General features: G+C 36.7%; 1 protein-coding gene across 1 annotated transcript in view; it reads right to left on the bottom strand.

Annotated features, from left to right (window-relative positions):
• MYBPC3 (myosin binding protein C, cardiac) overlaps window positions 1-20,935 on the bottom strand; it is a 60,731-nt gene that overhangs the window by 35,471 nt on the left and 4,325 nt on the right. Inside the window, exons 2-12 of the mRNA XM_010150057.1 lie at window positions 15,775-16,041; window positions 13,172-13,264; window positions 12,825-12,911; window positions 12,529-12,677; window positions 11,418-11,535; window positions 9,984-10,032; window positions 8,686-8,730; window positions 6,290-6,346; window positions 5,581-5,583; window positions 1,451-1,474; window positions 547-713 (exon numbers count right to left, since the gene is read on the bottom strand). Of these exons, the coding sequence (XP_010148359.1) occupies window positions 547-713; window positions 1,451-1,474; window positions 5,581-5,583; window positions 6,290-6,346; window positions 8,686-8,730; window positions 9,984-10,032; window positions 11,418-11,535; window positions 12,529-12,677; window positions 12,825-12,911; window positions 13,172-13,264; window positions 15,775-16,041 (1,059 nt within the window). The remainder of the gene's footprint in view (window positions 1-546; window positions 714-1,450; window positions 1,475-5,580; window positions 5,584-6,289; window positions 6,347-8,685; window positions 8,731-9,983; window positions 10,033-11,417; window positions 11,536-12,528; window positions 12,678-12,824; window positions 12,912-13,171; window positions 13,265-15,774; window positions 16,042-20,935) is intronic.

The raw sequence follows: 20,935 nt of genomic DNA, 5'->3' as shown, positions 1-20,935 counted from the left end.
GCAACGTGGTGTGGTAGAGGGTGCCCCTGCCCATGGCAGGGGGGTTGGAACTGGATGATCTGTAAGGTCCCTTCCAACCCAAACCATTCTGTGATTCTATGCTTCTATGAAAATTAGGTAATTAGTATTTCACAAGACTGGAAAAGGCTCAAGAATTCCAAATGTATCATCCCAATGGAAATTAAATTCTTCAAATGTGTCACTGATGCCTGACATACTGACCAGTTTTGTGGGGTGGGTTGGGGAAGTAAGGGGGAGTGTTGTTTTACATTCAGGGAATGATAAGGGGCAGAGCAGAAGAAACTAGTAAAATGAGCAGGTTCAGAATACCCAGAGTTTCAGAGCCAGGTAGCTCAGAGCTTTGGGCAGAGCTTTAATCTTTGGTAATCAGCACTTCACATGTAAGACTGTGTAACTTCTAGAATAAGAAACTCCTTTTTCTCAGGCTCTTGTATCTGGCTGCTGTCCAGCTGATGTTAATATTTGAAGAACTCTCAAAGAAGAATATATGAATGCATATATTTGGAATAAATACAGCTCACCAACCTGTACTTTTCTTCTCTTCCTTCTTTATGCGTTTGAGGCGTTTCAGCATCCCACGCAAATCTGTGATACCATATTGAAAAGCAATTTTCTCGTATTCAGAAGGAGGAGCTTTCCTCAGGATTTCCCAGACATCAACATCAGATTGCGATTCAGATTTTGCTTCACCTCTGCAGAAAGGGATTAGAGTATCTGAACTGAGAGGATTTAAACACGGCCATGGGCTTGGCAAGCTTTATATTGGCTTGATGAAGCCTTTTCTTAGTAACAAAAGTAGCAGTCTAGCTTTTTACTTTAACTTAAAATAATGAAATAAAACTGGTGACCAGTTTTACTTATGTAAGCGTATGCAGTGATTAAAATCCAATCACTGACCTGAAGGTTTTACTTTCTAATAGCCAAGGCAAATAAATATTAACTTTCCTTTCACAATGAGTAATGGGAGGACAAGGAGACTTATTTTCCTGTCATGGTCATACACAAAACATGTGGCAAAGAAAAAAACTGAACTGGTATCCTGAGAACACCTTAAAAACCAGGCAGTTGGTTTATGTTTATAACAAAGCAGTTCTTTTCTACTCAGGACATCTTTTGTTCTTCACTAGAATGAATCACCAATTATTAAAATATTTATGATCTATTGTAAAGACAATTGTTGGCTGTAGTAACCTATAAAACATAAAGACACATAGAGAGGAGAGGAGTGGCAAACAGGACAATATTTACAATGGACAATTTATTGTATAGTTTAACCGAAGAAATAGTGATTATGGAAGAACTAATAATTGGTTTAGCAAAACCAAGTGAAAATTTTGTTGTCTGGCTTTGGGAAAGGTGTTTTTTCTCTGTCATCATATTTTTTTATTTTAAAGATTATAAATAGAAAAAGAAATTGGTGTAACCTTACCGATTTACTGAGCGCAAGAAGCTGCTGTACTCCAGAATGATGCAGAGAACCATTTGGAAAAACAGGCAGTATCCCAATGGGCAAGAAAGAGAGCATCATGTGTTAATATAAAAGGGCCATGAATGTCATCTTCACCTTTAGCAGAACATGCCTGTACTTCAGCAGCAGGGAGATGAAGGAGCTCATGCGAAAGCTCTGAAATAGGCTCAAGAAAAATGCTGTTCCCCATTGGAACCAAACTCACTCTCACACTTTGTACAGTTGCACTTTGCAATTAATACTGTAAATGCAAGCACTTCTTCTTATTCATAATTGTGGCTGATTAACTTACAGGGAAACAACAGCTCTACTTTGCCCTGTTGTCATGGAGTTGGTGCCTGTCAGAGTTTGCGTATTGATAAACAGAGAAAAGGATGAATGAAGTAACATTTTCCTAAAGATTTCTTCAGGAAAAGGAACTTCCTGTGGCTGTTGTTTCTGACATCACCAGGACCAAGTTGATTCCAGTGTAGCAGAACACACCCTTATAATGAAGCTGTGTTCAGTGGGGAAACCCCAACAAGCAGACAAGGTGTGCAGCACATGGTGCAGAGAAGAGTGGAGCTTACTGGGTGTATTTCCTTTTTTTTCAGGAAAAGAAATATCCACTTAGTCTATGAGAAATATTACTGCTTAAAAACATGACTGTAGTCAGTCTAAACAGCAGGTATAGCCAAACATTTCTGGTACTCCTTTTATTGCCCAAAAAAGGCTTGCTTGAGTAAAAGTTCTCTGTTTATTGAAGTACTGCATTCCAGGCTTGGGTTTTCAAGCACCCTTGTAGCTCTTGAACAGAAGGGAAACAAGAGAAGATTTCAGATCAGTGACCTTGAGCTGAAATAGGGCAGGCAATATCTTACATCCTTGGAGTGGTTTAACACTCACTAAGCCCTCACTAGCACTCACTGAATTGATAGGTGTATCTCAAGTTTGGACTCCTTGTGGTAAGTGCAGCCTACCGAGTATTTGCTTTATCGTAACAGTGCATCAACCTCATCCACAAATGTAATCAGGATTCCTCTTCTCTATGTATCTGTCATTTAGTATGGGGCAGCTACAGATGGTTTGTGGTTTTCCCTAGCAGAAGGCAGGACAATTGAACTGATTTGCCGAATAGACCTAGATTTTTTTTTTTTTTTAACATAAGCAGTTCTTGGGCTAGTTGCCCTTATCATACCAATGAGCAACTTTAAAGTACTTCTAAATACATGTAAATTGGAATAGATACATAAGAACATAAATCTAGGAATATATAACCTTTCTAATAATTGCTGAGTTATTTGTACTAGTATAATTAATGTTCTGTGGAGCAAAGTGTTTCTCAAAAGGAAATATGAATTCATAAGAAATAAGAAAGACTTAACAGATTCAAATGGTATGGTTTTCCTCAGGCATTATATAAATATTGGTGTTCTGTCTATCTGCCTATTTATATGTTTATCTGTATACACCTCTTGATCCAAAAATTTGCAGATAGGATTATTTATGGAGTTTTCAAAAATATTTTGTTGTTTTTTAAATACGTCGTGAGAAAAATCTTCTAATTTGGAAGCAATGCCATAGTCTAGTATATCTCACTATTGAGAAGGCTTCCTTAAGTTTTGCTTTAGATTTTCCAGTACTCAGTGTCATCCCATTGTTATATCTGGCAACACTCTTCTGGTGCATAAAAGCTGAAATACAAGAAATTTGATCATAAGCAAGAGTATAGACTCTTCCTTGGAAATACTAATATTTTCTAGTTACAAGGTAAGGCTTGCAAATTGCATGTAAAATGGCACTAAAAGCTAAAGGTTGTAATTTGTATAGCGTTTAATTGAGTTGTGAAAAGAAAATTTAAAAATCTCTTTCTCTGGCTCTGAGCAAAGCTTTCCCCATCCCACCATTTTGTATTTGTTAAAACATTCTCTTCGATCCCATAAAAACAGAGTTTCCACAGTTAGGCTGTACTCTTCCACTACGAAGAGGAACTGAGCAATGCCCCAAAACTAACAGACCACTTGGACTCCTGAAGTTTCTCCCACCTTTAGGTTACTTTAGTTTCCCTGATGTTGGGGATACTTATTCAGCGTGATCACCTCATAGGTTAACTATGCACTTGGGGGCATTCAGATGCAGCTTAGTGAACCTGCTGTAAATGGAATATGCAGCTGATATGTTTTAAACATATGTGGAGGGGTTAAAAATAGGTTTGTACATCCCAGAAATGGTTCCTTCCTATCCCGTTACTGTCAACCGATTGGACCCTGTCAGCTGTCACCTCCTTCAAGGTCTCTGCTCACTATCCCGTTTAATAGTTCTGTGACAGCTGTTCCCTTCCTCTTCCCAATGACCTCTCCTGGGCCCATGACATCTGTATGTCAACACCAGTTAATTAAATTACAGCAATAGGGGATAAGGTATTAAATGAAGCTCTCTTTGTTATAGTGGGACAGTTCATTGCCTCGCATTGAGGGGCACTTCTGAATTAGGTGGGACAAAGCAGAAGTGGTAGGAGAATAACCTTCAATTCTATTTGAATCTGCATAGCTCTTGAGGGTTCCTTGGCATGACGTCCCTTTTCTATTCTTTTTTTTCAATGAAGAATATTTTCATTCCACCATGAGTATTTTCTGCCTATCCATTCTCATTAATATAGGAGTGTTCTTCAACTTACGGTGTGCAAAGCCTGGAGAATCCACAAATTACTTCTAAAGTGGCTGTGAAAAACAACTAGGAGCAGTGAATTTATCAGCATGCTTAAATTCACTAAACAGATTTGTAAGTCAGGAAAGATCAAAAGCAGTGATAAATGTAGTGAAATTTAAGCTTCTTTAAGTGATTTATGTTTCTAGTCTAACAAATAATGAATGGTTAAATCCACAAATTGAACATTTCTGGAAATACTGGAGATTTTTATTACTTTTTAGGGTCCTGTCACTGCTCACAACTAATTAGGAAAGCAGAAGGGAAAGGCAGTAGGAGAGTGGTTCATAATACTTAGCACTTCATTCCAGCTGGAGTCACTGAATGCAATATGCAAATATTTCCATGTTGGTCTCCATTTATTTGAAATTTTTCAAATGAGATCAACAATTTTTTTTTCCTTACATTCTCTATAGAACTTAGAATGTGTGTACAACTAGTCTATTTGAGCTCTCAAACCTGTACAGTTTTGATTACTGACATTGGGAAAGCATGTTTTCTCTACTTTAGAATTACAAAAAAAATTTAATGCACTTGTTTCTTCAGACTTCTCTGGGGTTCGTGATGAAATGGGAAACTTTGATATCAATGTCATCTATAGGAAGTTTGATGAGTGTGCTTTCTTGTCTACCTGGCCCCCTTGAGAGTTTTTTGTTTGGTTTTGTTTTTTTTTTTAATAAAAAGTGATACTAATAACTGAGCACAGACTGAATTCACAGCAAGATTCGCTCAGGTGGTTGATTGTGGAAAATTAAAGTGAATAAGTTTAAATTTCCAAAATGAGAGTCTAGTGACAAGTGTTTATAGTAACTTCAAGAGCTGGAAAGACAGAGTGAGCAGCTAGGGGCTGCAAACAGAAAGAAACATGCTTGGACTAATGGGATGATAATGAGCAGTGGAAACTTTACTTGGAATAAAAGTAAGATTTTTGTAACAGAGAAGCCTGTACATTTATGGAATAGGTGACTTCACTAATACATTCACTTAGCATGTTTAAGGACGGATGGAACAGACTTCAATGCACATTTGATAGGCACCAGCAGGCATATTATGCAAATGATGTTAATTTCTATGACAATAAAAATTTAAAGCAGCAGGTTATTAAGAAAAACTTGAAATTCAAGGGCAATTTAAAACTGCTTATAAAAGAAATTGATAGTGAAAACCAAAGGACTTTCTGAGAAATACGTTGGTTTGTATTGAATGGTCTACCCTCAACTTCTACTAATTGTTTAAAACCATTTCTGTCTCAGAAATTGGCAGCTGATGTTTTTCACTCATACTATCTAATTTTTGTCATGTGTTACAAGTAAGAAAGATAAAGATGCATGCACTATTTCAAACCACATGGCTCTTCTATTCAGTCCGACCCATGCATTTATAACAAAATGAAATAGAAATCTTACTCTCTGTGGGCAACAGTGGAATCCAGAACATCCAGATTAAGATGGTGGTAAAAAGAGAAAAACGTAAGTAGACAGGTTATGAAAACAGATGTGGCAAGGAAGGATGAGAAAGGGAGGGGAAATTCCATCAAAAAAAAGGAAAAGTAAAATCACAAAATAAGAATTAGATTTGGAAGAGTAAAAAATATTAATATAATATTTATGCAACATAGAGTATCTTTTTATATATGTGATAAACAGATATATAATATATAGTTGCCTAGTGTAATAGTAACATTTAGATACCTAATAAACCCCCTTGTCTTCCCAGCTCTCTGACATGAAGTACTGTGAAAACTTGGGACAGAAAATTCTTCATAAGGCAGCATTATAGACAGGTATTGTAAATTGTTGTATTTTGGTTTTTTTTTTTAAAGAAAAGGGCTGGTGGAAGCATGTAATTACCCTAGTCCAAGCCTTTTTTATCTTAGGAAAGATCTTCCTGCCACACCACCCCCCCGCCCACAGTATAAAACTAGCAGAAATGCAGCAAATTCTGAGTATTTGAGGAAGTTGCCATAATTACCTATCATCCTTTTTCCAGCTAGAGCTGCTTTAGGAAATCTACATTCAGGGAATCTGAATTAATGAAACTTTCAGTTATTCTAGACTTAGTGGTTTCAGAGTTGTTCAACAGAAGCATGGTATAAGTCTATGGATATCCACTCACCTCTTTTTCAGTAGGGCACTAAAATTAAACTCTCCACCTTCTTCATGTCCCTCAGTACTGTATAGTAACAGAAAACCGTAATTAGATTCAGAAGGAAATGAGAATAGCTTCTGAGAATATAACATCATGTAAATGATATATTTTCACAGGGGAGCAGTAGATGGGTTTAGAATTACTTAGAATGTGAATTGATATGGAAGGTGAAATACTCAGCCTCTTTGTCCATATTTGTCTTCCTATAGGTTTAAGGAATATATGTAATGAACTTGTAGTTTTTCTGTGCTGATTATGGATAAAGTTTTACAGGATATTAATTTGGTGGAAATATTGATCTGGAATGTATTCATTATCATAAAGATGTTGCGGAAGCTTTCCTTTAGAATCATTAGTGCTTTTGGAAAGCTGTAGTTTGAGGTATGTGGATACTGATTACAGTGTGGGGTAGTATTCAACCAACCTTTTTGTGGGACTTTTAAAATCCAAAACTCACTTTTCCACTTTCCTAGTATTATCCCAGCTGTAATTGTTTCTTAAGGCTCTTTGTTATTCCAGAATTCAATATACTGAAAAAGGTGCCCAATCACTAGCGCTTGGGAGAGAATAAGGGAGGATTCTGTGATCTGACTTCAGTTCTGAGATGAGGTTCAATACGCCGTTGTTCAAGAAGCATCATGGCAAGCAATGTTGGGATGAATTGATTCATGAGAACAAGAAGCAACAAACAGTTTTTCAATGTGTAATTCTGCCTGTTACATATGGTGAACTCAGATGGAATGCACAGTGTTATTTTTGGTGTTCTGAATCAAATGTGGTTTAGCTGTGCTTCTGAACATTTGAAGAATAGATCTACTCTGAAAAACCACCGTAGAGTCACAAAAATCACTTCTTTGGGTTTAATTCCTAAAAATAATTTTAAGGATATAAAAGTATTGGGAGTTACACTGGATTTCATGCCTATTGATTATTCAACTTGGAAAAAAAAAAAAGGCCTTTTTTTCATTCATTCAGGGTTTAGAAGTCAAAAATGGATTTTCTTCCTCTCAGTCAGTCTCCCATCATCAATGTTCAGCTGCTTTTTGACATCTCTGTTGTCATGAGTATAAGAATCTGCTGATACCACCTCACAGCATTCGGATTCTTCCAGCAGCAACACCTTATATTTAATTATTGTTTTATACAGAGAAATTATTCTTTTCAATTGTACTGATGGTAGCGGTAACCCATAATACACAGTGCTAGTTGCTTCAGAGAAAATCAGTTTGTCTGTAGAAGTGTAAACAGAATGTCAGGAGAACTTAACATTGCAGGAGCAAATATTTTAAAAAGTAAGAAAACAGCCTCCATGGATAAATGATGGGCATTTTAACAGTAGTCTTAATAAAACGGAAGAGAAGCAAGTGCCAAAATTCTTGTGCTACTTGACAGTACAAGATCACTGAGAATAAATAACAATTTTGAATCAGTGTAATTCTGAATATGTTATGAGATCTTTTTATTAAGAAAGAACTTGTTTTACCCCTGCAATTACTTTCAAGATAGTTCAGTACTGGAAAGGATAATTTTGTGAGTATTATGTTCAAACAGAAAAGTGTGATTTTGGCCACCTTTTTCCCTACTTTCAGAAGATTTTCAATATTTGTAGGCATAAAATGTACATAAAAATCACTCGTATAATCCCAATTTTGAGAAGGGCTTCTTGTGATCAAATATTCAGGAAATTAGAATCTACAGCTGGGAGAATAACCAGCCTCCTTATTGCTTCCCCAGTGGTACTTAAATCAGATTTTCAGGAAAGCCCAGCAATCAGTGTTTAGCTTTTCTGAAGAATAAGACCCCAATAATTACTTTAACATGCATAGAGTTAAGTCTAATCTCAGAGTTCCTATTTTTGTTATGGTAGGAGACATTGGGACCAAAGGGGATATGGTGGGTAAATCAATAATACAAGGATAAAGAGTGTGCCAGGCAACACCAGATTTTCAATCATGTGTGTTGGTACATTTCTGTGAGCAGTGGCCATTTTAGTCAGGATGTGCTCTGTAGAGAGGAAAACACGTAAACCAGCACACAGACATGCATATAATAAGTTACAATTTTTCTTCTAACAGTGGTGAGATAATGCCATTTGCCAAACACATGCCTTTTCTGTAGATGAATCTGCCTCTCACTGAACTATCAAACTACTCTTAATTATTTATAATAATCTTAAATTACTACTTCATTGCACGTATTTGTCTCCTGTAAATACTACATACTATAAATGTTGATTTATTTGGAATTTAAGCCGCAGCTAGTTCTGTGGGTTTTAGTTTGTTTTTATTTTTTTCTTTTCCTAAGCAGAGAGAGACAGTTCATTGTTAGACTTGAATTTTTCTGCTGACACAGACGGTGGCTACCTGAGAAAGGCTGAAGTCATCCGTCTCCCACCCCCTGCCAGGCTCCTGAGCATGGGTATCAAAGACAAAGCTTCAGATTTAAACAGTTCCATTCAAAATATGGCTCCATTCTTACAGAAGGGACTGAAAATCTACACAGCCTGAATCTGCTCTCACTCTGAACTGGTGCTAATTTCTTTTAATTGTGCTTGCAAAAAGAGAAACTCCTGAAGCCTAATTTCACTGCAGTGAAATAACACGATGCAGCTATGCACCGAGTGTCCCCTATTTAATAGGCGTCACAGCAAGGCTGGTCAGCTGGCTATAGATAGCTTGACTGCAGTAAATTCTGCAAGTCTTTTTTAGTTCTTTGTGGTAGAATGTTAAAATAAATCTCTCATAAAAATTGCACTTCTAGGGAACAACTAGGTGTGCCACAGATGATTTGTGCCCTGTGTTAGAGAAATAGATGTCTGTTGGAATGTTTTTCATCCAGTAACTTTGTAAAAATATATAAAAACTAAACCAGAAACTGAATTACACAAAGGGAGAAGAAATACTCAACAGTGAAAAACCAAGTTGTTAATGTCTAAATAAAAAAGCAACCAATTTTTCAAATTTTACTAATAGAAGGGAACATTATTCCATTAAGTCATATATCAATTCAGACAGTATTAGAGATGTGGGGACAACAGCCTTTTAAACACCAGTGCAATACCTTGGAGGCTTTAATACCTCTAAGACCTACATATATCTGAGATTTTACACAGACCCTTAGAGTACCATTGTCTTCATTCAGTTGGTATAATTACAGAACATGGAAACAAATAACATCAACACAAGCATTTTGATTGTATAAGCGACGTGCTGCTTACAGAGCTCACATCAAACTCCTCTTCTTTGTTTAACAAATGTTTGTATTAAGGTACATGTAGTTCCTCACGCCAGACCAAATCAAGACTAGACATGGCACAGAATATTTTCCTTTTCTATTGGTCTATGTCTGGAGTGCTCTTTACGGGTCTGGAAAAAAGTGCTGAAGTTCTAGGTAGAATTGCACGCATTATCAATTGCCTAATCAAAGACAAGCATGATTATTATGCTAGTATGAAGAAACTCCCTTAGATGATTTCTAGGAGTTGTATAGTATTTCAATAGTAGAAATATTTTCTTAATAGAAATATTTTCTTAGTAGACATCCTTATCTTTCTGCTTTTTTCTATGACAGCTTTGCTTTTCATTAGTTTTGTCTGGGAAAGTAATGAATTCCACATGGCAGTATAAGCTGATCTACGCAAGTTTCTACTCTGCATACTCACGTGCGTCGGAAGGCAGCACGAATATCCAATTCTCCAGTTATTGGTGCTTCTGATATGACAAAAAGTGACAAATGAGAATGGGAGAGCAAGACAAAATGATGCAAAAATACAGATCTATTTCTAAAGCTTTTCTTTTGCAGACTTTTTTTTTTCTAATGTTCTTATATTGTAAATTTTGATCGGTTACATTTGGAAGAATTAAGCACCATGTTTAATCTCGTAGCCTTCAATAATTAGCCTTCAACATCCTGTGTTTTGCTGAATTCTGTCTCATGCTCTATAATAACCTGCAGCGTGACAAACCATCTTATCTCTTGTTTGTCAATTCTCCTGCTGGCAAATTTCATTTTCAATACTGGCTTCACAGGGTATGGAAACCCTAATGAGAAAACTACTGGATATTAACTGAATATTATCACTAATAATAAATTTAACCCATCCTCTAATAGCAAGAGTAAACTCCTATAAGTATGTAGCGAAGTACAGAAACTCCACCAAGGATGTTGCACAGAGTATTTATTACTCTGTTCTAAGTTCCTGTTGGTATGAATAGGTGTACTGCTACTACTGGGAGAAAAACTGTTCTCTGTCACAGCTCCGAAGTTTTATGAGTCTTACAGCCAACTAGTGAAACTTCAAAAATGAGCACTGCTGCTTGAGTACCTTCAATAAACTTTTGTCTTTGCATATTAAGCTCATTCACTGCTGGACACAAATTCAGGCTGCAGTCCCTTCAGCAGAACCACTGAAACAGGAAATAATCTAAATGTTCATGTCTCTCAGGTGGTCCATGCTTTTACCTAAACTCTTCCACACTACAGGGAAATCGATGTTAAAATGTACTTCCTCTTCAATTGCTGATAAGTTATTCAGTGTAACAGTTGTGAGGCTGGCACCATGCACTAAAATGAGTCATCTAATCTTAAAGCAAGTTAATATCACAAGGTGCTTCTTCATGACTTGAATTTATCAGGAAGAAAGGAATTTATGATAGTGTCACATGTCTAAATCTTTCAATTTCCTCCCCTTTTTTTCTTTTCAAGCATCCATTCTGATTACTGAGCTTTTACCAAAGTAAGAATGGACCTCTCTCTTATTCTAGTGGATTTCAATATCATGAGAGAGTGGAACTGAAATCAGAATAAAGCCAGAGAAAAGTTGGGCCGATTTGCATCTTTCTGTGTGTTTTCTTTAAAAGCATCATTGTTCTGACTTGAGTGACATACATCTAATGCTTTATATTTCTGCCAATCCATTCCAATCCTTATCTGTGGGCCTCTGTAAGTGTATACTATAATCTATAACTCTTCACCTCTATACTTCAGATCTGTGTTTGTCTAGTAGCCACTATGTACTGGAAAGAATTGTTGGTGTGTGCAAGAAGAAGAAAAAAATAATAAAAGGAAGAATCAAGGTGGTAGGAATTCATCTTACCATTGACTGTCAGGTTGAAATTAGAACTATCAAACTTGTCCTTGGTAGACACCTCACACCTGTACCCTCCTGCAAAAGTCATGTTTGCTTCTATGATTTCCATTTCAAAGGTGTACTCCTGGAAGAGACACCAATGATACAATTCAGAAGGTAGAGAATGAAATGGTGAAATACAGAGAGAATGCAGCTTATTAAGGCATGGAGAGAAATACACATGGTATGAAATAACCCTAATGCTGCTGTGTTCTTTTAGAATTAAGAACCTTCTGAGCATGTAACTCATTAACGTCATAAAAATTACATATACCCACCGCCTCCCCCCCCACAATTCTGTAGGAACAGCTAAAGAGTATTAGTACAGATCTTCCAGAGGGTAGAACGTTGTATATCCAAACTATGCTGGTGCACTGGCGTGTGCAGTCATCCTATGCACTAACTGCATGTGCATTGGAAATGGGAATAGAGCTTTCATTAAAAAATACAACCTCTACTCAGAATGTACACAAAACATTTAAAAATTCAGCAAAAGGTGTGGCCAATATGTCCAAGTCTGTTCTGTTCCATCCAGGAGAGGGTAGTAGTGTTTCATATACCACAAAGGATGAGAAGGCATGGTACGGTCTCTCTTGTATTCCAATTTGTGTATCTTTGAATGCATTTGTGGTGAAAATGGACCTTACTCAGCTATTTTCAGTAGTCTAGACAGTGAAAGAGGACAATAAATTCCAACACTAATTGCTGAATGCTTGATCTATTAAAACCAAGATAGACCATACTTAAATATCTGTCCGATTTATTGTTTTCTCTTAAACATAATGGGTATCTACTACTTGAGAGGAAGATGGAGGGAATACTGCAGTAGATAGTGCAAAACTGCTCTCCTAGTCCTCCAGACATTTTTGTATTTCATTATAGATAAGGTATGTAAAATTCTGTATGTAGTTCTTGTCTCTTGTCTGCAAGGTCAAAATATAGGCTTCTATGCATTAAGTACAGAACTGTGTGTAGCTTTGGGTACCTTAATAAAAACCATTCCTATAGTACACTCTATTTTCCCCAGATTAAACATTAGTACCTAGATGACTGAGAACCTTTCTCTGCCAATTTGTACCTTTTTGTTTCGATCATAACTATCATGTAGCTGGAGATGCTGCCCGACTTTGCTTCCCAGGTCCATCCACTTCCCTTTGAACCATTTCACTGATGGTTTCTTCAGCAGGCTCTCACCTGCCACTTTGGCAGTGAAGGTGATGTTTCCACCTTGTAAGGGAAGTAGGTTAAAATAAGATTATAAATAGTGTTTAATTTATCCATTATATAACTGTTGTCATCTTCTACATTGAGAGCTAAACAGTCAAGCAACAGGTACAGTTTATAAACATCACTTGACCCACATTTTGTACTCACCAACAGTAACTTCTCCATCCTGGGGTCGTGTCAGAAAGAGCCCAATAGGGTCCACAAGCTCTTCTGGTTGACTCCCAGCAGATGCAACTGAAATAAACATCAGAATTACTAGTTAGAACTTTCTGCATTAACTTCTGTTACAGCCTATATAGTGATAATTTAAAGTGATTTCAAAATATCTCAGTATGTTTCTTATGTCTGTGAGATTCCTTATTTTTTATTTTCTGTCATTCGTCACTTGTGGTCTGCTCTGAGCTACTGTCTCTACCTCACTGACTCTAAGGATTCCCCGTTCCTGTTCTTCTCTTAATGAACCAGACTCGATAACAGTGTTAGTTCTCTATTACCTTCTGTGTTTTGGCTGCTTTCTGCTGGTAGAACAGGCAATTCTGTGGCAGCTGGGGCTGGAGCATTAGCAGGAGCCACTGTCTCACTCTTTTCTGGAAATGAATGTAAACCAAGATTAGAGAAAGTCATGATGAAATTTTGAAAAGAACAGCTTTAAATATATGTTAGGAAATGCAGAGAAATTAGCTGTGGTTTTCTAGAGCCCAGAGGATGTGCTGGAAGAAAGGGCCTACGGAAGCTGGTTGATTGAGGCTCTTTCGCTGAGCTTGGAATGAACTGGTGCCTGGCTTTTTAGATTCTAGTGTCTTGATGTGTAGAATCTTGTCAGCAGATAAATAACAATGTTATTTAATGATAACTTCAGTGGTCTAAAAAGAAAAGGCAATGAAAAATGATGCAATTATTATTTTTGCAAACAATCTGCTTGTTCATGAGATGTTTTTTAACCCTGCTGTTAGAAGGTAATGTGCCAAATGCTATTGCTGTGTCTGGCTTGGGAAAAGCTCTAGACACTGCTAGTAATCAATATGGAGAAAGTATTTGAAAAATCCATCTATCATTTCCTCCCAAGGCTCATGGAAGTTTATGGCCTCTCAATTAAAACGTGACCTCACAGACAAATTCAGGCAAGTGCATTTGGCACAATGGGAAAGATGGAAATGTATGAAAAGGGAGTAGGAGTGAGCAACTGGGGCAGATGGAAGGAGGTAGAATTTCTTGGAACAGATAGATTACAGAAGGATTTTTTTTTTCCCCTATAAGTGCAGAGCCACTTCCAAAAGGCATTGCCTGCCTCTCACACAAGGCTGACATGCAGTTTCCTAGCTATTTGCAATGTCTTTTCCACCAGAGAATTTTGGCCCCATTGTGCCATGTGATGACTAATTTGAATGGCTCCTCAGTCACAAAGGGAGGTGGGTGTGTCTGGGCAGGATAGGGTTCCATTTTTTTTTTTTATAATGAAGCCATGAAATTATTATTGTTTGTGAAAATAATAATGGGTAATCCATTTACTGTTTAACAATCTAATCTTAGGAAGGTCTGACAAACAAGATAATATCTGTGAACATATGAAAATGAGTCAACCCCACTCAGAAAATTTGTCTTTTAACCTAAACTGTACCAGTGTTTTGAAAGAAAGCTGTGTGATTTTAAACTGGTATTATTATAATACTTAAGTATCAAATTCTACCACTTTTATTTTTAGAAGGTATCCTATTGGACCTTATCCAAATAAATTTAAACTCAATTTTTACTGGAAAGAGCTAAACCTTATTCTAACTAATGTAGTGTAGATACTCCCATGACTTGGGTGTGTAGCTGTTTAGAAAAGGCTTATTTTGAGGCATCAATATCTGATGTATACAGGAAAATTCTCTCCTTTAACATCTTGGTATCTCCATCACCAAGGTGTGCTTGTCAGAGGTGTATTGTTTTGGGGTAATAACTACACTTCAAATTCAGTAACTCTGTTATTTGTAGGCTGTCTGCCTGTAGCAGGCTCTACCAGTAACTAACCTGAAAGACAAGGAGGAAGATATAACTAGTAAAATATGTACCTGTTTACTTTCAGGATGGGATAGCAGCAAGTTCATACTTTTATATGCTCTGACAGCTGTTAAATTGTCCTAATCCATACTAGGGTTTCCCCTTCCTCATAACTTGTCATGCATTTTCTTTTCATCTGGAACAGGATGTCTTGTCTCCTGTTAAATATTCACCAATATTTTTTCAGCTGACCAGAAGATCTCACTACCATCATGTTGCTAGAATACACAGTATTCAAGGAGAGGAGGTGATATAAACAACCTGAGTTTAAGGCTTTTCACCGAAATGAAAAGAGAAAATTAAAATACTAGAAATGGTAAATGGGAACCATTTTGGAGGGGAAAAAAGGGATCAGGAAGGTCAAAATGTTTTAAAAAATTAGTGATTTCATCTATCCTCAGTATCTTCAGAGAATTTTTTCATGAGAAAATTCCAGAGAATTTGTCTCTTTATAGTTTTTCCCAGGAGAAGCCTGGGGAAGATTTTCAAATTCCCATCTAACTGATCTTTGAATGCCTACAGACATAGTAATGATACAAAGGTTACTCTTTGTATTCAAGTCCCTGTTGAAATATGTAATGCTATTAGTAGGTGGTTTTGAGGCAGTTTTGGGGAATATATGAGCTCCTAAAACATTACAATATCACTTGTAATTTTTTTGTTGACTGTTACAAGTTTGTATATTTATAAAATAATAGTTAATAAAAGAAGACCCCAGGCCTGAAATGGAGTCATCTTTGTTTATGTTGAATTAGGTTAGACTAGCTTTGCTTTGCTTTTCAATAGTTAAGCTTGACAGAGAATTCTAAAGATGTACATTGAGATTTTTGCTGTGATCTCCACTGTGTGGACTTCTGATATCTGAAAATAGGTGTCTTAGCCAAAGGAAATGCATTCCTCAGCTTAATATTAATGAGTAGAGTCAACTACAAATCAAAGCAGATGTAAATTTTACAGTATTAAGTTAGGCTGATTTCCATGGACCTCATTCATGAAGTTTGCGTGTGAGAGTGGAAATACTAATGAAAATAGAACTATTTAAGCAACATTGTACCTGGTTCTTTGACCTTGAGTTCAAATTTGACCTTGGAACTTCCAGCTATTACAGCATATGTCACATCATCTTCTTTTCCTACATTATTGATTGTCAGTGAATGCTTGTTTCCTTCTGCCTTGATGACATATTTCTCACTTTCAGTAATTTCTGTGCCAGCTCGCTGCCACTTCACCTTGTTGCCGGCTTTTTCTGTCTCTGCTTCAAACACAGCTGTGCTTCCGGCTGTCACCTCTGTCGTCTTTGGCTTCTTGGTAAACGCAGAAACTAAAAAAAGAGAGAGGGCTCACTAAAATCTGTTTTGCAATTGTGGCATATCTGGTGTAGTCAGCTGTTGTGGCTACAGCAGCTGTCTCCTTTCTCTTCCATCTGCCCATGCAAGATATAAATTACAACACTTTCCACAGAGAAGTTGTGGAATTGTCTTTCTGTTTATCAAGTTCTCTCTCTGACTGAGATGTCATATCTTCTCCATATTGTCATGAAATTAAATGGAATGGATAGCAATCTTATCTCACTGTTCACCTTCCTCTTTCTTTCCCCCATGGTGAGCTCTGATTTTTCATAAGTGAATGTTTTGATCTATGACAAGATGGTATGATCTGTATTCTCGCATATCAAGCTCTCTACATTATTTTGACATGCAGTTTTATTTAGAAATATTAATTCTATCCTAACTGTTGCTTAATACAGTTGTTAAACAGGATCAGGATCTATTCTTCAAAAAAAATTGCAGTTTGTAGAGTAACTTGTATCCTAATATACCACAATTAATTAGTGGTTCATCTTTAGTCCTTCTGTTTTGACTGATACACAATTTAGTGAAAAGGGATGCACGTTCCTATGTTGGCCCTTGTAATTTTATCCCCACTAAAATAATATTGTTGTTTGCATTCAAATGTTTAGTTTAGCATTAAAAATACTTGCCTATGTAGCAGTCAACAACTAGTTTTCTAATTAATTACAAGGTAGATCAAAATATTTCCCCTGTGTGTCTAGAAGCACTTATGATGCTTATAATGAGAAATAATTAAATTGTTAATGCATGGGGTGAACAAACATAAACCAAATTATCTGTTTTGGTTCATATGTAATCAAAGTATCACAACAGGTAGGAATTTGGAAAGCAAGCAATGTATCGTGCTTTTGGTCCATGAGTATCCCAATCTTTCTCAAGATTAGATTTTAATATGGTAACTTATTTTTATAATTTCTTTACTCTGATTTATTTATTTAGATTGCTTCAACTTTATTTAAAATATCTTTTTATATTTTATGCTCATGTTTTTATTTTAATGAAATCTGTTATCTTTTTGCTAATTGCCATGAGCTATGTTCATGGACAGAAATACAAGTAATTAACATACTGATTCATACACTGAACCATGTTTGTACATCATTATGGCATTTTTAATTGACTTAACCCTTCATAACCATGCTTTTATAAAATATTGTTATTCCATCGCATTTAATTATATCTGTCATCTCTGTGGCAAATTGTTTCTGGCTCTTTTACTTGGGCAGCAACAGGAATTCTTCCAAACACCAGAACAATGGTTACAATTAGCTTTAAACTTTTGTTCTGTTTCATGAAAATGAAGGGAACATGACATGGAAGTATTTTAAAAGAAAGAGTTTATACTAATTTTCAAACAGGTACTTTAGATAGTATAAATGGTGTATGACTAATAATACCATCTGTTCCTTTCACAAAATCTCTATTCCTGTAGCATGTCCTCAGACTGCATAAATTAATTGACCTCAGTGGAGTTACAACTGCAAAGATTTCATCTGATAGACTTCAGTCATAATACAGTTAATGTTTCTTGCATTGCTTTGCAAAGATTTCAAAGCTGCTTAGACATCAATTAAAGTATCCATTACAAATACTTTTAAAGTTTAGTATGTATTGTATTTTACCTCTCTTAGTTAAAGAAAAAGAAAAAAAGAATTTTCTCTTTATTTTTTCTTTTTTCCCCCACATTTTATATATTTGATGAAAAAACAATTGTGGTTTGCACTGAACCTATAGTATCCTTGACTTGAGCTCCTGTTGTATTCTTCTGCATGCTTTTCTTCCATGTTAAGATATGTGTGTGAGATTTCCTCTGGCATGCTTTTCTTCCATGTTAAGATATATAAGTGTGTGAGATTTCCTCTGAGTGTGGAATGTTGCTGCATGCTTTTATTTGATTTTTTTCTAACCTCAGGCCTGTCAGTGGTGTGGTTGCTATTAAACAGAATACAGTACTGTGTAGAATATAGGGCTCTATACTACAGTAGACCACAAAAATGCCTGTTATCAGTTGCACATTTGATATAGTATTTCACTTCAGTAAATAACACAGCAGCGTGTGCTTTGATGCAGTGTATCATGAATAATTGCAGAAGAGTTATTGTAGACAGTGGGTTTGATGAACAGAGCTCCAAAGACATGTAAAGGTGGCCAGGCTATGGCACACTGGGGAGCCAGGACAGTTCTGGAACCCACTCCTGAAATACCTATTATCTGGCTCCTCTCCCTGTGACACTAGAGATAAAGCAGCTAAGAGGCATGGTTTTTTGTCTCTGAGTGCTATCATCATCACTCTTCTGTTTAAGCACCAAAGAATCTATAAATATATTAATTACTTAACTGCAACGTGTCCTGTAAAGGTTCCAGCCTACAAGTGGCAGGGTTTCAAGACATGCATACTTGGAAATAACTCTCTGATCTGCTGCACACCCTACAAAGTGATTAGGTTTCTCACATTTACTTTAGATGACTCAACAAAACAGATTGTTGGCCAGAATTACATGCACAGTGAGAAATCTCCACCACCACATAATATTTCTGACTTTGGGGCAATCTAAATACATATGCAGAGGTTTACAACTACATCTCCTTGTCTTTTTTTCTTCTCTCTCTCCCTTTCCTGCAAAAAGTTTAATTTTAGTTCCAACTTAAAATGATTATGAATACTTCTACTAAAGCATAAAATTGGAAAAGCCCATAATTTCCCATGAGAATAAAGGCCTGCAAGAACAGTTGTTGAGATCTCAGTTTTTCACAGGCAAAGGAGCCTCCTTGCACTTGAGATTCAGAGTCAGTGGGTGACAGTGTCCAAAATAGTGTCTCCCTCTATCCATCTGTATTCCCTTTCATCTTTCACTGATCATATTTGCAGGAAATGTAGCAAAGTGTGGCTGGAGATTTTACAGGAAATGACTTTGTTACAAAAGAGAGATAATTGAACTAACGTGTGAAGAGAATGCCAGGATTTTTCCTTCTGGGAGAAAAATGGTCTGCTTCACAGAAGAATGAGAAGTGAGAAATCAACCATTCCTGGTTTCCTTCGTTGTCGCTGCTACTTTTACATAATGCATAAATATAAGTTCACCAGAAGTGTTGGGTTTTGGCTTGTGGTTTGTTTGTTTGTTTGGTTGGTTGGTTGGTTTTTGTTGTTGTTGTTGTTGTTTGGTTTTGGGTTTTTTTTCCTCATGCAGTTACAACAGTCTAATCCAGCCATTTCCTCATTAGGAATGTTCCCAAACAACACCATTCAAAACTTCTTGTCTGTCCTGAGAGCCTCACTTTTGCCTGCTTTTATCAGAAACACATTCCCCATGTGGCACTGTGTCTCATGTCATCATTTGGCTTCTGCCCAGATACGCCCCTCTGAGTCCCATCCATCCATCCCATACTCAAAACACTCTTGGATACAACCACCACCATCAGGCTGTGGAAAACGCAATGACTGTGACACCTCTCATGTGATGTTGTGGAATGTCTTACAGCTCAGACACTGACAGATCTCAGACACTGTCACATGTTTATCCAGACTCCAGTCCAACATGCACTTGGGAGCCATGGGGCTGGAGCACCTCATGACCAAGTAGCCCATGTCCTCTGCCATCCACTTTATTAACTCTGTGCTTCCCAGAAAATACTAACCCACCCCGCATGAAGGTAGAGAAATGTGACATTACTAACATACTACAGAAATTCTGGAGAGAAAGCAGAGATGCACATGAGTTACCAGTGCTGCTGCTGACGGGAATTACTGAAGGGAAGGAGAGCAATAGGCGCTCTCTGTGTATTTTGTGGGGATGGAATAGGAATTGCTGTGGGGAGAAACATGAGGACAGAAGAGGGATGTGGAACTAATAAAAAAAAATTACTCTAGAGCCACTGTGTAGTAACACATTTTCAGCACTTCACTTCTCATGTCCCAGACCTTCTTAATCACTTCTAACTTCCATAATGCAAAGAACTTCATATAACTTCTGAGTGATGTAAAACAGCTAACTTCTACCCAGGGAAGAATAGGAAGCAGGCTGTGTATGGTCTGCAGAAGTCTTGCAGAAAACTTTTCAGTGGCTAACGCTGCTGCTAGGAGAACTTGCATGCAGCACCCATCCTGTAGAAGTCATGTAGAACCTGAAGATGTACACATCGGCCATACAGTTAGGTATGTTACATGAGTTACAGCTTCATTAATCAGTAATAAAAATCTCTATTTGCAGGTCCATGGTCAGATTGCATTTTGATAATAATTTATCAGGAACTTGAAGAAATATAAAATACATTTTCTTTTGGACAAATTAAACTAGAATGAAATAATTTAAGTTCCAAGACCAATTTCCTTCACTTTTCAACTAAATAAAACAATAAAACTAACATTCTGCCTTTCTACTGCTGGCATTTATTAAATTTTCATACTAGCACCTTCATGCTTTCTCCCTTACTTTCTGACCTGCATTGAAGCAATCTCCTTCTAACATCCACTTCTACTTCAAAACTTTCTCATAAACTCCTGTATAAGATCCTAGAAAATGGCTAAGCTACTACCCAGGTTTCTCTCAGTTGTACTAATCATTGCTTCCTTTACTCTCTTTTTGAACTATCTATCTAGTTACTGCGCTTTTATTTTGTTTTGAGGCAGGGACTGTTTTTCTGTGGTCTTTGTACAGCATCAAATTGTTAGTAAGTAGCTACTAAGTACTGTGGTATCCCTAATAAGAATAAAAGTATTAGAAGCTAGAAGAGACATTCCTATTTGATTACTGGCAGAAAAAATTGAGGTGAGATGTATATTAAAATAATGTTTAAATTACTGGAATAATTTCAGTTCCTAGCCACATTTTCTAAATAATTTGGCTTGCTAAGAAACACAAACAT

Source organism: Eurypyga helias, unplaced genomic scaffold (genome assembly GCF_000690775.1).
Source record: "Eurypyga helias isolate BGI_N326 unplaced genomic scaffold, ASM69077v1 scaffold514, whole genome shotgun sequence".
Lineage (NCBI taxonomy): Eukaryota > Metazoa > Chordata > Aves > Eurypygiformes > Eurypygidae > Eurypyga > Eurypyga helias.
This window is presented reverse-complemented; position numbering and strand designations above follow the sequence as displayed.